Below are 18,171 nucleotides of genomic sequence, written 5' to 3'. Positions count from 1 at the left end.
GTTATATAAATTTATAATTTAATTTTATTTATTATATTTTAATAATTATAGGGGTGGGTAGGGACGGAACGGGTTAGGATTCAACCATTTACGATCCTCAGATAAAAGCGGAACAGATTTTATACGGATTATTATAAAGAGGGGCGGGATCGGATAAAGTAAAAACCTGCCCTTACCCGCCCGTTGCCACCCCTACTTGCCGACAACAAGAAGGTAAACCAGCATGCTCTGATTTAAATTAAATTAAATGATATTATTTGATTATTTCCATAGTTCAATTTTATTTCTAAATAAAACTTGGACGAAAGAAAGAAACTAAAACAACGTCACAAGTGTATATACATAAATGTATAATATAATTGAATCAGGAATTTCTGATCTGCATGCATGGGACGTGGTGGATTATGATTATATCCACGTGATATATCATATATATAACCAGATTTACTTAATAAGGTGGGTGGATTGATATATAACAAAATGATGAATGTAACATAGTTGAAGCATTAACTTGATTTGCTCATGTTGACATATGTTGAACAACAAAAGCAATCAAGCAAGCATAACATGAGATTGATTAAACGCATATAGATAGAGTAGTTCCATTCTCACATCCATATCCGGAATGGATAGAGAGAAGGAATTAATTCTTCTCCTATTTTAGCATCCTAATTACAATGCAATACAAACCATATAATTAATAATAACCGAGTATCAAGGTCCATAATCTCGATGTAATATAGAGGAAGAGAGAGTGACAGAAGAACGAAGACTGAGAGTGATGATGAGAGAGATCATTCATTCACCTATGCCCTAACCATGGTTGGTGAGTAAGTGAAGTGTACCCAAGGGAATTCCAAAATATCTCCCAGGGTTACATGCAAATTAATAAGTGCTTTTGAGTTCCACATTCCATTGATGCAGTTCTCAACATGATCCTAATCTACCCCTCCTAAAACATTAGTATTGGGCTTAAACTCCCATAGTTTAAGCCGCAATTGAATTTTTACAAGGAAATTAAAAACAAAAACAGTAGTTAATCATTGCATTTTTTGCCTTCCCTTACCCAAAGGGAAGAACATGGTTAATTGGTTGGTTAAACCCTTTTTCTTAGTGAAAATTGAAATGAAGAAGTTGATTTAATAAAAAAAAAAAACATTTTGTGAATACACGACTTGGTCCTAATACTAAAAGCTAAGACTAGTAGCTAGATGTTGCCATACAAAAAAACTGGGACATCCAAATGTCCATGATTGCCCAAAAAAAAAAGTTCCTCTTTCATGCAGAGAGGTGATTGGAGGGATTACCTATTTTTGCATAACTAACTTCTACTTGATGATCATCTATCTATGTTTGATCTTCAAAATTTACAGTTTTTGAAACCATTCTAGACTTTGACTTAGTCCTCCTTGGACTCAAGTTAAACAAGATGGTTCTTTTGACTTAGCCTTTTCCGGGGGCTAAGTGTTTTTTTTTTTTTCTCATTCTTTTTCCAACTTCCCAAGCCATCTCCGTATAGCTTGTGTTGGTGAAAGATTGCATCTTTATTTTTGGTTCACTCCATGGAACCTTCCATTGAAAGATGCAACCTTGTTTGTTTTTTTCTTTTCATATGCATGGAGTAACTTTTTGAGCCCCTACGGGGGGCATCTTATGCAAAAGCCCAAATGCCATTGATGGACTTTTGTTTTGTGTTAGTGTGGAAGAGTGCGTGTGTGTGAAAGAGAGCACCATGGTTAGGCCAAAAGGTTGATTGATGATGATGATGATGATGAGAGACTTGAAGAAGCATGCATGCAATAAGTGACGATGATGGGATGACATAGCTTAGTGTTTCATTTTATAAGTCTCTAGCGATGAGGAATTGGAGCTTGAAGAGCCATTGTCACGCCTGCGGCACAGCAAAACACACTGTCAAAGATGTTAGTATTATGCCTCTTTCTTCGTTCGGATCGAAAAATATCTTCAACTATTAATTCAATCTATGTATATATAAAAGAGAAACTGTTGGGCAAGCAATTTTTAGTATTTTTAGTTATTATTTGACTAACACAAATACTAAATTGTCATTTTATTAATTTATGTATATAAATTTTAAAAATATAAGTATAAATTATATTGATTTATGAGTGTAAAATTTTAATAAATATAAGTATAAATTATAAATTTCTTATGTGTAAATAAAACGTTTATAAATATCAGTGTAAATTATTACTGTGTATTAACCAAAAATAATAATATTTATGGGCAATGTAGCATAATTTTATATAAAATACATTAACCAAAAATGTAAATTCAAATATTACTACTGATACAATACATAAATATATGGTAGATTATATTATGTTTATATTTACGGTAGTTACAGTAGTTAAAGTCGTATTTTTTTATATTATAATAACATTTTTTTAGTATTATTTTTTAAAAAAAAGTTAAATAATAAAAAAATATTATTTTAATTTTATTAATATTTTTTAAAATATTATAACTGCCATAATCATGATAGTATAAACATATTAAAAGAAAATTTTTAAGTGTATCGCTATATCGATGTTTTACTAATTTTTAACCGTTAATCTTAATTATAAAAAATATATATAATTAAGATTCACGGTTAAAAATCACTGTAATACCGATAAGACGGTACATTTGAAAACTTTCCCATATTAAAATGCACTTGTATATACGTCATAATCTATAGTCCAATTCCAAATAATTCTGACGATGAGCATTATTCATGCACATGCCACATGCATACGTACGGAGTGTGAAATATCTTATTTATATTAAATTTTGCTAGGTCATTAATATTTATTTATCAATTTTACAATAACTGTATTTGAGTTTTCGCTTTGTGTAAAATCTTATGTATATTAAATACTTAAACCTAAAATTTGTGATTTCAAAGTTTGTTAGATACCAACATCTTGATGGTTGATTATGTATAAGATGAATAGCTAAGAAAGTGAGCAAAAATTGAATCCAAAATGTTGGGTTGAAGGAGGAAAGAAAAAGAAAAGGTTGATAATTAAGTGGAAAATGGAGTACAAACCTGATTGCAAGGCAGGGGAAGGAGCAAGGGACATGGGAGTTGCATAGTGCTGAGCATAGCCACCGGTTGAAGCAATCGGAGAATACTGAAACAGTTGATGAGGCGGATAATTCACACCATAACCCTGCCCTGAAGTAGTATAGCTCCCGCCGGTTGATCCACCTCCGCCACTCCCTTCTCCTCCGTACTGCATATACGGATAAAACGCCGTGGCTGCTGCCGCCGCCGCTGCTGCCCCGGCACCCGTCATCATTCCTCCAGCGTGTCCCGTTCCATACACTGGGTACTGTGCTGTTGCTGCACCTCCATACACACTGTAGTAGCTCTGCATTCTCCACATTTTACAAAAATAAAAACCTTTTTAACTATTTTAATTACATTATTATTATTATTAATCTCGCGTTATCAAAAACGCTAAAAAGTTTTATAAAACATGTTAAATCATATAACGATATTGAATTATTAACTTTACATATAGATAGGATTGCATGTATATCCTCTATTTTTAATTAATATCACATATATACTATTCGAATAGTTTCTTTATTTCTTCTCTATGTTCATTTAAAGGGTGGACCGCTATGATGATTTAGAGAATTAAATTAGAAATTATTTGGCGCCCCATGAATTTAGAAGACTGTGAAAGTGTGACCTAGAATATGGACCACTTTGACATGTTACACACACAATAAACTGAATAAAGAAAGAAAGTTGGAAAGACAGGACAAGGAACACTTTGACCAGTACTCATTCATTCATTGGTTCTTCGGGAATCATTATTATTATATATTAATTATTATTATTATATTGTGCAAATAGTGGCCATGCCCACCGACTTACCACGTTCTTCTCCACATTCTGTATGGTACAATCATGAATGGTTTTTGATTCTAGTAAAAACAGGTTGGTGCCAACACCATAGTGGTGCAACCCTCCACTACAATTACCGTTTTAACCCCGTCCCCAAAAGGAGATAAAGAGGATTCTCTTTAATACCAGATAATTACCAACCCTTTTCATTGGATTGTTTTTTTTTTTTTTTATCTTGCTTTAATCATAAGTTATCTTCTTTTGTTTAGCCGGCCGGACACAGTGTTATACTTTATGTTTACATTATCATAATACAGTGATCATCATATATAATTGAGCCTTTTCTATTATTACTATTCTAGTAGGCCTGCTAAAATCAATGTTCAGCACATTTATTAAGATAGATATATAAATCAACCTTTGAAGTAGTTGTGAGTCAGGAGATTTGCTGTAATTTTAACTGTTCGTTCACTTGATTTTGATTGTGGGGATACATTAATTATATATATATTGACTCGAATTTCCACGTCATGATTTAACATACATGATGATTGTACTATTAGAAACATGATTAAGGGATTTAAATTGCATAAAAAGTCAATTAAAGAAACCAAGGCCTATATTTTTCCAAACCGAAGATTTTAGAATAACATATATAAAATTTCTCCAACCCTAAAAAATAAGTAATGGAAATTTAGGTTCAGTCGACTTCACGTGAAGTTAATAGCTGAGAGCCATTAGATGGCTTGACTAATTTGACTAAATTTTTATCTGACGGCTTTCAGTTATAACTTCACGTAAAGTCGACTGCACCTGAGTTTCCACCAAAATAAGTATTAAAACAGTTTCACTGATGAAATTTGAATGATCAATATAATAAAATAAACTCAGTTTTTCTCTTATAAGATGTGATTGAAGACTATTTCAAATTAGATATTTTAAGTGAAATCATCATCATCATGAAAAAAAAAAGTGAGAAGGTGGTGGAAATAGTTTGATTTGGTGAAAGAAAGTTCAAAAGCCATGGTGCGTGACCTAAAAGTAAGGGTTCAAAACGGATCCTAAGTTAAAAAGATATGCATAGAGCAGACAAAAGAAAAATAGTAAAAGTAAAAACAAAAAAATGTGTACAAACCGTGGGGTAAGTGTAATCCGGTGAGTAAGGAGAGTACCTGCAAATAGTGATCATCAAAGAATAAACAAAGACAAGATTAAAGTGAGAACTTAAAAGTTAATCAAGCTAATAAAGACACTAGTTTAACGAAATCATCTATGTAATAATAAAATGCAATACTCGATTGAAGTATATATATGGAATCAACTACAAGATCCTTCATTTTGGTGTATATATGCTAGAGTTTCCATGAAGCACGTAAATTTAGGTATCTTGGTTGGTTGGTTAGTTAGTTAACAGAAGTTTGGTCAAACAATGTAGAAGACTATTTTCACATGTTGTGTATGTCTTCCATTTTCTCTTTGATTTGTTACCGCGCACATGACAGAGAGAGAGAGAGATGGAAAAAGGTGTATTTAAGGATCATGTGGAGGTTGATTCTGTGTAAAAGAATAGAGATATGAAGTGGCAAAGCGTGCTTCATACTGTTGAGTGATAAGCTTAGTTAAAAAAAGAAAAAAAGATTATAAAAAAACGAAATTGGATGGTTTTATTTGTTGTGCATGAGTTGGCATTGCACGTGCCATTGCCACCTTTGTTATTTGTAGAAGCAGTACAGTTATAGAGAGAGAAAGAGTAGCATGCAATAAAGAGTTAGTTATAATTAATAATATATAAGTATATATATTGATATTCATATTCATACCCATAAACGTTATATGGTATCCCTTGCTGGATAGCATAATGAGGGAAGGTTGCTGCCGATGGAAAAGCTGATCCCACTCCCCCTCCAAACCCTGTCTGGAAAGACCCCATTACTCTAAAGTTCCTTCCACTTCCTCCTGAAAAACAAAAATTATAAATCATCATACCAAAACTAATAATAATAATAATAACAATTTTTATATATTGTATAGTAATTAAAGAAATATATAATGTACATGTTTTGTTCTTTGCTTATTCATTTGTATAATCAGAATAATGTTTGTTTTACTGTAGATACTCATACAAAGTTATTTTCATATAAAATTTAATAATTTTTAACCATTTTTACATAAAAACAAATGATATGCTGTTTGTTTTAATGGTTTCTTTTATAGCGAGTAAGATAAATATTTATATATGTGAATAAGTAGTGATGAAAAAGAAAAAGGTTAGTAAAGGAATTGGAATAAAGTATAATGAAGTAAATTTGCATTGTTTGGGTTCCATGGCTTGCAAGGGACATTTCATGTAGTTGTTTCCCAAAAATTATACATGAAAACCCTCAGTTTGGATAACCAAAAAAAATGGAACTTTCCACTCTGGAAGAATATTCAAGCTTAGTTGCCATGTATGTATTAGCTGTGTGTGTGTGTCTTCCATTCTCATCAAAGAATATATATATAACACACAATCAATGACAACTTGCAAGAGAGGAATATCCATTAATTAGTTAACATGAAGATTTTATGAGTGAGTAGTAGTAGTGGAAGAATATGAACGGGGTTGAGAATTGATATGATGAGAGCATCTTTGAACAGTGACAAACTGATCAAAATGGAAAAGATGTTATGGAACTTTCCCAAGATCTTATATATCATATCAATCACAACCTTGCTAAATTCAGATAAAATACATATATAATAAGAATGAAAGCAGAAGAAATTAAAGAAATAAAAAGAGAATGAAGTTGGTTTTGTATAATTAAGAATAAAACGGACCATGCTTTGGGGTTGAAGGCTTAGATCTCTGGACACCCAAAGAAGCAAGGTTGCAGTTAGCTCTTCTTCCATCAATTACTGGAGCAGCATCCACACAAGCTCTCATGGCAGCTTCTGGTTCGCGAAACGTGACCTAATAAAATAACAAAGTAGCGGTTATGAAATTGGTTCATGTGGATTATTAATTTGAGATCTAAGTGGAAGAGAAATAATGAACATACAAAACCGTAGCCTTTAGATCTTCCGGTGGCTTTGTCAGTGATGACAACAGCTTCCAAGATCTCACCGAATTGCTCAAAGTATTTCTTCATGGTCTCTTTCTGAGTCTCCCAAGCCAAGCCTCCAACAAAAACCTTGGTGTATGTGGTGTCTCCGAACTGCCCTGCCAAATTCACTGGAGTCATCTTCCTTGCTTCAATATATTATTATTATATTCACTCTTGATTAAGCTGATCCACCGATTCTATGATATGATATGATCAAATTCAAACTTCTCCAATCTTCTTGCTTCTTATTATTATCCTTATCTTGAGCTTGCTTGTAGCTAGAGTAGTCAGCAGCTATATTATTATTTGTGTGTCAAGAATAATATGAGTCTATGGACAGAGAGATCTAAGAAGAGAAGACGATGAGAGAGAGAGAGAGAGAGAGAGAAGCAGCTAGCTAGGTTTGTGGGTGGTGGTGGAGGGAGAGGGAGATATTGAGAAGTGAGAAGAGAGAAGAGAGACAATTAGGTCAGAGATCAAAAAGAGAGAAAGCAAAAGTTAGAAGGAAGGAAGGAAGGAGAAAAAAAAAGAAAGAGGAAAGGGGGTCACATAATAAGGACATGAATTATATACACACCATCCCCCACCTGCCTTCCATTATTCAATTTTTAAATCAAACCAAACCCCAATAAACCAACCCTCACTCGGGATCTCATATCCACATATAGTTCTACTTCAACCGGATCTACCGTATCTTATCAAATAAATCATAAATATCATTTATTCCACTTTCCGCCTCTAAATTTTACAATATATATTTTAGCCCCAAACTTTCACAATATTTTCCCATAATTGTGACCGGTGTAATTTTATTTTTTTATTTTTATTTCTAGTATTTTCTAAAAAAAAATGAAAATGCAAACTACACCTGCCCTAAATTTTTTGACATGTTTCAATTGATTATATAAACTCACTTTTTTCATCAATTGACTTAAGAATATGTGTGTGTGACAAAGTGGTATATTTAAGAAAATTCAAGGATAATTTATACATAATTAAAAGCAATTATATCATAGTATATATACATAAAAAATTAGTCATCACGGATAGAAATATATATTTGGTATCTCAGAATTTTTTTTTTTATCATGCTACTAACCAAGTTTAATTATACAAATTTGATTATTCTGTTATGACTGATTTGATTATTTTAAAAGTTAATTATTTTATTAGAAAAATTAATTTATTTGATAACTGATTTAATTTTTAGTATCTGTGAAATATTTTTGCTAAAAGCTTAAGGAAAATATAAACAATGTATTTGTTGAGTAAAAAGATACGTCATCTACATAATTTTGAAGAACTGATTTACACAAAGGAAAAATACAGTGAATTGAGATTAATAATTATACACGGTTAGTTGTGTAGTCAAAACTTTCTACTTATATATAACCATACAAATAGCAAACGAGAGAGTTCATTACAATAATGAATGTACGTAATAATATAAAGTGAGGTGATGTTTATAAAAGAATATATACTTTTAGATGATTTACTATTTACTATAGATCATAATAATTAATTTTATTAATTTTTAAATACCTTTAATTAGCATAAAATACATACTAGTAAAATATTCAAAACAATTATCAAATGAAAAAAAAAAAAAGATGAACTTATTAACGACATCCTAAATAACATTTATATTGTAATTGTAACCATATAGAATTGTAATTATATAAATGAAGTAGAAACATGCACATATTATCCGATTTATGTCATATAATTGATGTCGTATCTCTACGTACTTGTAGCTGTAGGTATATCCTACGTATTTACGCATTAACGAAAGAGAGAGAAAAATACAAAGCGAAAACTGAGCCCTAACGAACAAGATGATGATTATTAACGGTCAGCAGTGAGCAGTTGGAGGCGGTCGAATCCAATAATGGGGTAGAGCGGTTCAGACCGGAAGAAAAGGCGCGTGAGGAATGAGGGGTGAAGAGTGGGAGGTCCACGCGCAATGATGGGGGCGTGGGAGTGGATGATGCAGTGATATTATTATGTTCCTTCGTCTTTGCACTTTCTATTATTTTGAGGAGACATGTGGTGTGGGGTGCATAATTACCCTCACTTCTTTTGTTAATTACCTTTTTGGCCCGACAAACGGAACGGAGTGTACTTCAAATGGCGCCAACAGTGTTCGGTATTCTGTTCTGCAGTGGCGGGAAGTCAACGGTCAAACGTCCAATGGCGGTTGTCTAAAGCATATACTGTCATTCATACTGACCACACTGATGAGTGATCCCATGCGTCTACGGTTTTTTATTAAACTATATTTTTGTGCAGACGTTTTAAAATATTTTGTAGAATCATATAATTACACTATATAATTAAATATATATATAAATTTTTTTTATTTATAATATATTAAAATTAAATTTTTATTTTTATAATTTTTTAATCTTATTTGTATTTTAAATACTTTAAAATTAATTTAATATTATTTTATTATTAATTCAGTAAAAGTTATTAATAAAATTTAATGAGATATATAATAAATATTTCGTGCAACAAATTTTTTTGACATTATTGTTGTTAATGAATTAAAAACTAGTTAAAAATAATAAAATTAAAAAACACAATTCAAAAAGTAATTTGTAAAAATTTATAATTTATAATCTTTCTACTTTGCATTATTATCAAATTCTTATATTTATATAAAATTATGTACTTTTTTTTTATCAAATTACCACCGAAAAAATTAGAATTCGGAAAGATATAGATTCTTTGTTAATATTTAAAAAATAAAAAATAAAGAAATATTAAGTATTTTTAAAATAAAATAAAACAAAAATATTAAAATTAATATGAATATTTATTCTAAAGGTTTAAAACAATTTTTTTTTTTCATTCAAGGCCAGGATTTTGAGAAATGGTTGACAAATTATATATTTTTTAAAAAGGACTAATTAGCTTATTAACTAATAACTTATGACTGCAACTAAAACATAACAAACTAATAGACTAATTACATCAGCATATTTAGTAATTAAACTATCATAATTTAGCTTAGATTCTAATAGAATGACTGTTGCAACAACTTGAATTATATCCGGGTGAAAAACTAATTGGAGTTCTTAATAAGTGACATGCATGAGAGGAGGCCAAAAGACAAATGGGTCGTTGGTGGTACTGCTGGGTCAGTAATAATTAAGGACTATGAAGCAACAATAGCGATGATGTCGGTAAAAGGTGGCAGTGATGCTAGTGTCTATGGTTGTGGCTGCATGATGAGTTAGGTGATGGAGAAGAAATTAAAGCTTAAAAATAAGATGAAAATTTAGTAATTTTATATGATGAGTGAGGTCCAAATAACTGGCTGGAGAGACCAAATAACCTTTTCTTCGTTGTGGTTTGAAAGGGCATGGAAGAATGGAGAGTGTTTTCTTAAATTTGATTTAGTGGTTGAAAAAAAAAATGAAAATTGAACAGAAAAAAGGGGACATTTTAGTACTTGATAGGACCAGCTATCGTCTATCCTCCACCATAAAAGAAACAACCCAATTTTTAAAAACTATGAGAAAAATGTTTCTCAAAATCATTTTTATAAATGGTATCAATACTTAGTTTATTATTTTTTTCACTTTCATATCTTTATTCTAATCCTTAAATCTAATGACGAATTTAAAAAAATTAAATATTAAAAGTAAAAATATACAAAGATAAAATTCAACTACAGAAATATTTATAATTTGAAATTACTGTTTCATATCTCAATTAAATTTTTAATGAATTGATTGCCTCATTAAAAAAATATACAAATATAAAATAATGAAAAGTAAATTTATAATTATTCTCCTCTCATTGTTTTGAATTTGATAAAATGTCAGTTTTTTTTTTTTATATATGCTCTTAAATAACTATTTAAATAATCATTGTCTTTTACTCAATTGTGACGTTTATTTTTTACAATATTCATGATATAAAAAATATTTGTAAACAAAACAATTGCTACAGGAGAAACTATTTAATCATTAATTAAAATAAAGAATGTATTTTCTTATCTCACTCATTTTTTTGGAAAAATATTAATAATTTATTTATATTTAGAAAACTAAACTTCAGTTAATTAGTTTGCTAGTGTTACAAAGTTCATTATCACTACAAGTATGCTTTTGGGTTGCTTTTTATTTTTTTATATAACATAATAATCATAGATAGAATTATAGTTTAGTAGTTAAAAAAAAGTAAGGATTATAACTTCAAGATTCCAAATTTGACTTCCCACAATAATTATTTTAAAATTAATTTTATAAAATTGTGGGAGAGATAAATATGAAGGAGGCCAAAAAGAGCGTAAAAAAAAATCAAAATACAAATCAAAACTATTCTCATTTATCTATTGCTAGCTAGTTTTAATACGAGATCAAATTTAATAAGATAATTTTAACTCTATGTTAAATAAATTTTCTCTAACATAAAAAATAAGAAGAAAATGAAATGAATTATATTTTATTATGAAGATAAATAAAATATAATAATAAAGGCGTATATATACATTTACTATATTGTTTTAGCTTTTAAATTAAATTGATTCTTAAGATAACAGTTACTTTTTAATTGTATATATAAATAATAAAAAATGTTGGATGAAAAAGTATTTTTTTTTTTTTTGGTGACTGGATGAAAAAGTATTTTGCATCTTTTAAAACAAATACATACGGAATTCTATAAAATCAATACAAAATTTTTTTAATCTAATACAAATAAAAGAAAAGCACAAAATGTTATTTTAATATTTTTTATTATTTTAAAATTTAATTTTAATACAGTATTAGTATAAATAATTATATATTATTATATCATAAAAATAATTATTTTTTTATATTAATTATATAAATAATTATCTAAACAAATAAATGTGATTGAATAATTATATAAAATGTTTTACATATTAAGGAGCCTCAAAATGTTTTAATCATCACTTAATTAAAAATTTGGTTAAAAAACTCACCTAGCATGCATGCATGCATCGGATTGTGAGAATAATCCACATAATAAGTTGCATCTGACGCAGTATTTAATATATCTTCCAGATTAATGCCATAAAAAATGTTGGAATTCTGAAGCTTGCAAGGAATATATGCATTATAATACTGGACAAAAAGAATATCTAGAGAAAAAAAATGTTTGGATATAAATAAATTGCCGGATGTAAAATCAATTATACAATTTAATCATCATTTTATATATATAAAAAATATTATGGGTGTATCTGATTAAGAATTTTTAACTTACGACAGCTACCGGATTAATTAGCGCTGACGATGGACGATGAAATTCTTTAAATAGAGTTTGATCAGAAAGCATATTTGATGATTATGACGGGGTTCGTTGCATCCAGCATGAGCTGGAGGGAGTAGGTTTTATAAAATGCCAAACGATCTTTCCAGAGACATATGCAAGTTATGAAGTTGATCAATTTAAACTCATATTTTTTAGGGTAAATTATATAAATAAATTAATTGAAAATTAAAATTACACACATATACTAAATTGAATTTAGTTACATGCATGTTTTATTTGATTTTTTATGTAAATGGAATCAATTAAATTTGATTTATATTTTTTTAATATAAATTAAAATAATTAGATTTAATTTTGTATATATATGCTATATTAATAGTAAATCGATTTACTACTAATACACAATAAATATATATATATATATATATATATATATATATATAAAATTCGAATTAACTTGATTCGATTTATTGTTGTTGTACAATAATATATACATATTGATTCGATTTATTACTAATACAGATTATTGACATTTTTATTTTTAATAAATTAATTTTATTAACTTTAAAATATAAATATCAATGAAAAAATATTCTCATTTAGATTCAAATAAAATATCAAAAAAATCAAAACGAATAATAATAGAAAATTTAAATTTTGTATTTTCGTTCAAATTCCAAAAAAATTATATTCTTACAAATTTATAAATTCAAAACGAAACAATAAATAATTTCTAAAATTTCGTTAAAAATCACCTTTTGACTCATTAACGTCTAAAGAATCATTATCAGAATTTTTTATGTTAAAAAAATTAATATAAAGTATAACACTCTAAGATAGGACTGACAATTGGTAGGATATGGTAGAATTTGGACTCTACCCTAACCCTATTCGCAGGTTAAGAGTACTCTCAAGCCCAATCTTATCGCACCTTAAAGTTCTAAACCCTACCCTACTCGATTCTACTCGTAGAAAAATTAATTTCTTTCAAAAAATATATAATTCAATCATTCCAAATTTCACACATATTAATAAAACAGAAAATAAAAAGCTAAGTTCAAATCAAAATAATAAAAAAATACAATCTTAAAAAAATCTAACATAAAATTACAAATAATATGATCATCAAATTCTTAATAAATTTAAAATAACACAAATAAAGAGAAATGTTTTGTCACACTTATTATAAAAAAAACTAAATGTACTAAATTAATAATTTAAATAATTAGCTTAATGGTTACTCTAAGTATTTATAAGAGAAAAATTGTAGATTCAACACGCACTTCCTTCACTATACACGTAATTTTCACATATATATTATATAATATATTAACGGTATGGGTAGAGTAGGATATACTCGTGAGTAGGATATATATTGTCGATCCTACTCCAAGGTGGTAACAAATAGTTATATGTAATTTGTGAAATAATTAAAATGTTATATTAATTAAATTATCATTTAATTTGTGAAATTAAATGTAGAATGAACGCTTTAATGACGTTACTTTTAACTTAAACTTATTATTATTTTATATATATTTATACAATATGAGTAATACCGTCGGAGATTATTGAAACTAATTTAATTAATATAATATTTTAATTATCTCACAAATTATATATTGTAAATATAGTTAATTTTTTTATATTGTAATTATCTGTTATTTTTTATTTTAAAAATTTAAATTTAAATTTCTATGTCACTTTAGAAGACTATACTGTATATTAACCAAGGTTCTGAAAATCGGACCGGACCGGCCGGTTTGACTGGTTTAACCGCGAATCGGCACTACAAACAGTCCGGTCCTCATATAAAAACCGTCCAAACAAAAACCGTTTAAGAACCGGCAAACCGGTCAAAAACCGGCCGGTTAGACCGAATCGGTGACCGGCCAGTTATGCTAAACGACGCCGTTTTATAATTAAAATAACAAATAAAAAACGGACCCGACCCGACCCGCTCGTTTAGCACGGAGCACCCCACCCCCCTTTCTTCCCCCGACCCCATTCATTCATTCCCCCTTTCTGAATCATCTCCAATGGAGAACGGAGAACCCTAGCCGCCCTGAACCATAGCCCCCCTGTCGCCATCCTTCGTCCCCTGGTGTCGCCATCCTCAGCCCCAGTAACCCTCAAATCTCCATCGTCGCCTTCGCCTGGTTCCTGCCCAGTAGCCCTCCATCTCCATCCTCTGCTCATCTTCTCAACACCAGCACCGCAGCATGCAGTCAACACCGGTAGCCCTCCATCTCCATCGCGCGGTCCTCAACAGTCAACACTCAGCACCGGTAGCCCTCCATCGACCCCAGGTCAGTGACTCGTCCTCTGCTCATCTTGTTTGTTCTTCACCTCTGCTCATGTTCTTCCATCGACCCCGGTAGAAACCTTGCATGAAATTGATACTCTGTGAAGTGTGAACTTCCTCTGTGAAGTGTGAACTGTGGCTGTGGCTAATCAATTTAATCTCTGTGGACTGTGAACTGTGGCTGTGAACTGTGGCTGTGGCTGTGAATTTGATACTATGTGCAGTATGAACTTCCTCAGTAGAAAGTAGAAACCTTGCATGAAATTTATAATCTGAAAATTAACTTCCTGTTTGTTGCACAATTTCATTTTGTTTGTCAATTTGTGTTTGATCCTTGGCTCAATTTCTGTTTGCTGCTGAGCATAGGAAATTAATAATCTGAAATTAAGCAGCCTAGTCTTCTATTTTGCTTCATCTGTGAACTGTTCAATTTCTATGAATTTGCTCTGTGAACTCTTCAATTGCTGGAATTTCATCTGTGAACTATTCAATTTCTGTGTATGTTCATTGTGATGTGGCTGTTTTTACTTTTTAATTTCATATATGTTTTATTAATTTCAGTTATGGAAGATAGTATTAATCAATTTCTGTGTATGTTCATTGTGATGTGGCTGTTTTTACTTTTTAATTTCATATATGTTTTATTAATTTCAGTTATGGAAGATAGTATTAATCAAGAAGCAACTGCTGATAACAATGCTTTTGTGAATAATAACATGCCTGCCGATACTCCACTTCCGAATGATGCTGCTAATCCTAATTCCCGTAGTGCTAACGATAGTCAGTCACAAGGTTCTTCTAACCTTAGGGGAAAAACAGATTTAGCTTGGAAAAACAGATTGAGTTTGGATTTTGATAAGATATGTATTTGGTTGATGATATTTTATGTAGTGTTTTAAATTTCGAAGATATTTTAAGATTTATATCAGACTATAATTATATTTTAGGATGTGTATTTATAATTTATATATTATTCTATTCTAAAACGATTTTTTCGGTTGAACCACCGGTTGAACCGGTTGGACCAATAAACCAGTAAACTAGTGACTAGAGCGGTTTGATTACCGGTCCGGTTTTCTGAACCTTGATATTAACTTTTTTAACATAAAAAATTTTGGTAATAATTTTTTAGATGTTAATGACTCAAAATATTATTTTTAACGAATTTTGAGAAATCGTTTATTGTTCCATTTTGAATTTATAAAATTTGTAAAAATATAAATTTTTTGAAATTTGAACTAAAACATAAAATTCGAATTTTTATTCTTATTCGTTTTGATCTTTTTTATATTTTATTTGAATCTAAATGGAGGGTATTTTTTATTGACATATATGTTTTAAAGTTAATGAATAACTTAAAAAATTAAAAAATGTCAATAATCTGTATTAGTAATAAATTGAATCAAACTGATTTAATTTAGTATGTATGTGTTGTACAATAGAAAATTGAATCAAGTTGATTCGATTTACATATATATGTTGTATTAGTAGTAAATCGAATTTGATTTAATATTAGTATAACATATATACACTAAATCGAATCCAATTGATAGATTCGATTTATATAAAGAATCAAACGAGACATGCATATAATCAAACGTAATTTTAATTCTCAATTAATTTATTTATGTAATTTATCCTATTTTTAATATGGTCAATAAAATTTTATCTATTTATATATCTTTATCTAATATGTTAAATATTTAGAAAATATAATTTTATTATATGGTATCAAATTTTTTAAAATCTATGACGATCTAGAATATTCTCATCATTCTTTTAAATAACGATATAGTATTAATTAATTTAGTGTAAGATGAAAGTAGAGTTATATATATATATATATATATATATATATATATATATATTACGTTAAAAAATATAAAAAATTAACTTTTATTGTTAGATAATATTATTCGATATTTTTAAAATTTAAAAATTTTTATATTTTAATTAGGATTTAAAACTAAAAATTATTATTTAAAAATAAAATTTAAAACAAATAAAATAATTTTAAAATAAATTATTGATATTTTAACTAAAAATAATTCTTCCTAACATTCGTCTTTCATATTTTAAACTCAAACATATGAAAAACATAATAAATATACCAATTTAATAAGATGTCAATCAAAATTATTATCTAAAGTAAATTTTTTTTTGTGAAGAGCAGTCCATAAAAAATTATTTGTATTCAATTTGATCAACCAAAACTTTTTAGATACTTTGGCAATATGTTTAAAATGCAGAGATAGCAATGAAACAATTCTTCACGTCTAAGTGTAATACGGGTTCGCTTCTGAGATTGTCTTCCTCTCCTTTTGTGAATGATATAATGCAAAATAGAATCATGGAATTTACAGTCTAGTAGCAAACGGTAAGTAGAGGTATTGGAAGAAAACAATCTTCTATAACTCTCTTTGCATTTATGTATTGGGCATTGTGAAAGACGAAAAATTTGGAGGTCTTTAAAAATGAAAAGCTAACGGCAACAATAATTGTAAAAACAACAAAGAAACTCTAGCAAAGAATGACTCAAGTTATAGAGTATCATTTTTTGTGAATCCCTAATCTCTTCTATTTGTTTTCTTTTTGCTAATATTTAGTGTTTACTAAAGTGAGAAATCCCCTTTTTTTTTTGTCCCTGTATATAATGGACAGTATATTTCTTTTTTACAAAGCAATGCAATTACATAGCTTTAAAAAAAAAACAACCAACTTCAACCAATAAATAAATAAACAAACCTAATCACTTTTAATTTTTTTTGTAATGACTATTTTACCATTTTTATTTTTTTTCTTCTATCCACCACTGCAATTTCATCCATCCATATCCAGCTACCACCTCTTGTCACCTACCATCATCGGCCACCTACGGTCATTTGTCGCTTCTGGCCACCTGTTTGTCGATCATGCCTTAAATCACTACAAAAAAAATGTTGAATACCATCGAATTTACTGACGGATTTACCAACAAAATTCGCCAGTAACATGCTTATCGTTGGAATTACTGTCAGAATAAATCCGGCGGTATAAACCTCGCCGGTAATTATTTATCGGCAGATTTTTTCATTCATTGCTAATTACTGTCGGAATATTTTCGCTGGTAATTTTTACCATCGGATTTTTCTCCCGATAAATCCGTCGATAATATATTATTAATTAATAATTAAATTAATAAATACCAACGGATTTAACCGACAGTAAATTTGACGATAAACTTAAATTTAAATTTTTTTTAAAATGTTTAAAAATTAATATATAATTCATACATATTAAACAGCTGACTTTGAAACTTGAGGGTAAAATATTTAATGATACAACAACAAATTTAAGCAAATAAAAAGAATTTACAAACAAAACTAAAAAAAAATCCTAAGAAACTAGAACAAAGAATTTACAATTTCAGCAAGTAAACACAATTTACAAACAGAATTCAATAAATAAAAACTCTAAGGCTTGAAAATTTTAAAAACCTTAATAAACAAAGAATCAGAATAAAGAATGAACAAATTATACCTATACTCCATTAAAAGATGCAGCCACGGAGGTGCAGATTGAGAGAGATGGAGCATCACGTCCGGCACAACGACATGAACGACGAAGAGACTGAAGACAACAGGGGACAATGCACACATAATCCATGAATGTAATAAGTAATGTTGAGTTTA

At 29.2% G+C, this 18,171-nt stretch overlaps 1 protein-coding gene across 2 annotated transcripts; it reads right to left on the bottom strand.

The window, feature by feature from the left end:
• Window positions 1-443: 443 nt before the first annotated feature.
• Window positions 444-7,632, bottom strand: LOC112737412 (uncharacterized). Of its 2 annotated transcripts, none has more exons than XM_025787315.3 (6): window positions 6,901-7,632; window positions 6,680-6,812; window positions 5,683-5,818; window positions 4,998-5,034; window positions 3,053-3,377; window positions 444-1,911 (listed from the first exon to the last, which is right to left on the bottom strand). In XM_025787315.3, exons 1-6 carry the CDS (start codon window positions 7,081-7,083, stop codon window positions 1,886-1,888), a joined length of 840 nt encoding a protein of 279 aa, XP_025643100.1. In that variant the 5' UTR covers window positions 7,084-7,632; the 3' UTR covers window positions 444-1,885. The 2 variants fall into 2 exon arrangements, with proteins under 2 accessions (XP_025643100.1, XP_025643098.1); XM_025787313.3 differs by having other exon boundaries at window positions 444-1,891; window positions 6,901-7,571.
• Window positions 7,633-18,171: the final 10,539 nt, after the last annotated feature.

Source organism: Arachis hypogaea, chromosome 13 (assembly GCF_003086295.3).
Source record: "Arachis hypogaea cultivar Tifrunner chromosome 13, arahy.Tifrunner.gnm2.J5K5, whole genome shotgun sequence".
NCBI classification, from domain to species: Eukaryota; Viridiplantae; Streptophyta; class Magnoliopsida; order Fabales; family Fabaceae; genus Arachis; species Arachis hypogaea.
The sequence above is the reverse complement of the archived record's forward strand: the minus strand, read 5'-3'. Positions and strand labels throughout refer to the sequence as shown.

Bases quoted from the DNA above. Each gene is read 5' to 3' on its own strand.
- LOC112737412 (XM_025787313.3), bottom strand. From the start codon at position 7,083: ATGACTCCAGTGAATTTGGCAGGGCAGTTCGGAGACACCACATACACC. The intron at 5,819-6,679 runs GTCCGTTTTATT...TTTGTTTTTCAG, and splicing joins GCCTTCAACCCCAAAGCATG to GAGGAAGTGGAAGGAACTTT. The intron at 3,378-4,997 runs GTTTGTACACAT...TGGAGAATGCAG, and splicing joins CGGATTACACTTACCCCACG to AGCTACTACAGTGTGTATGG.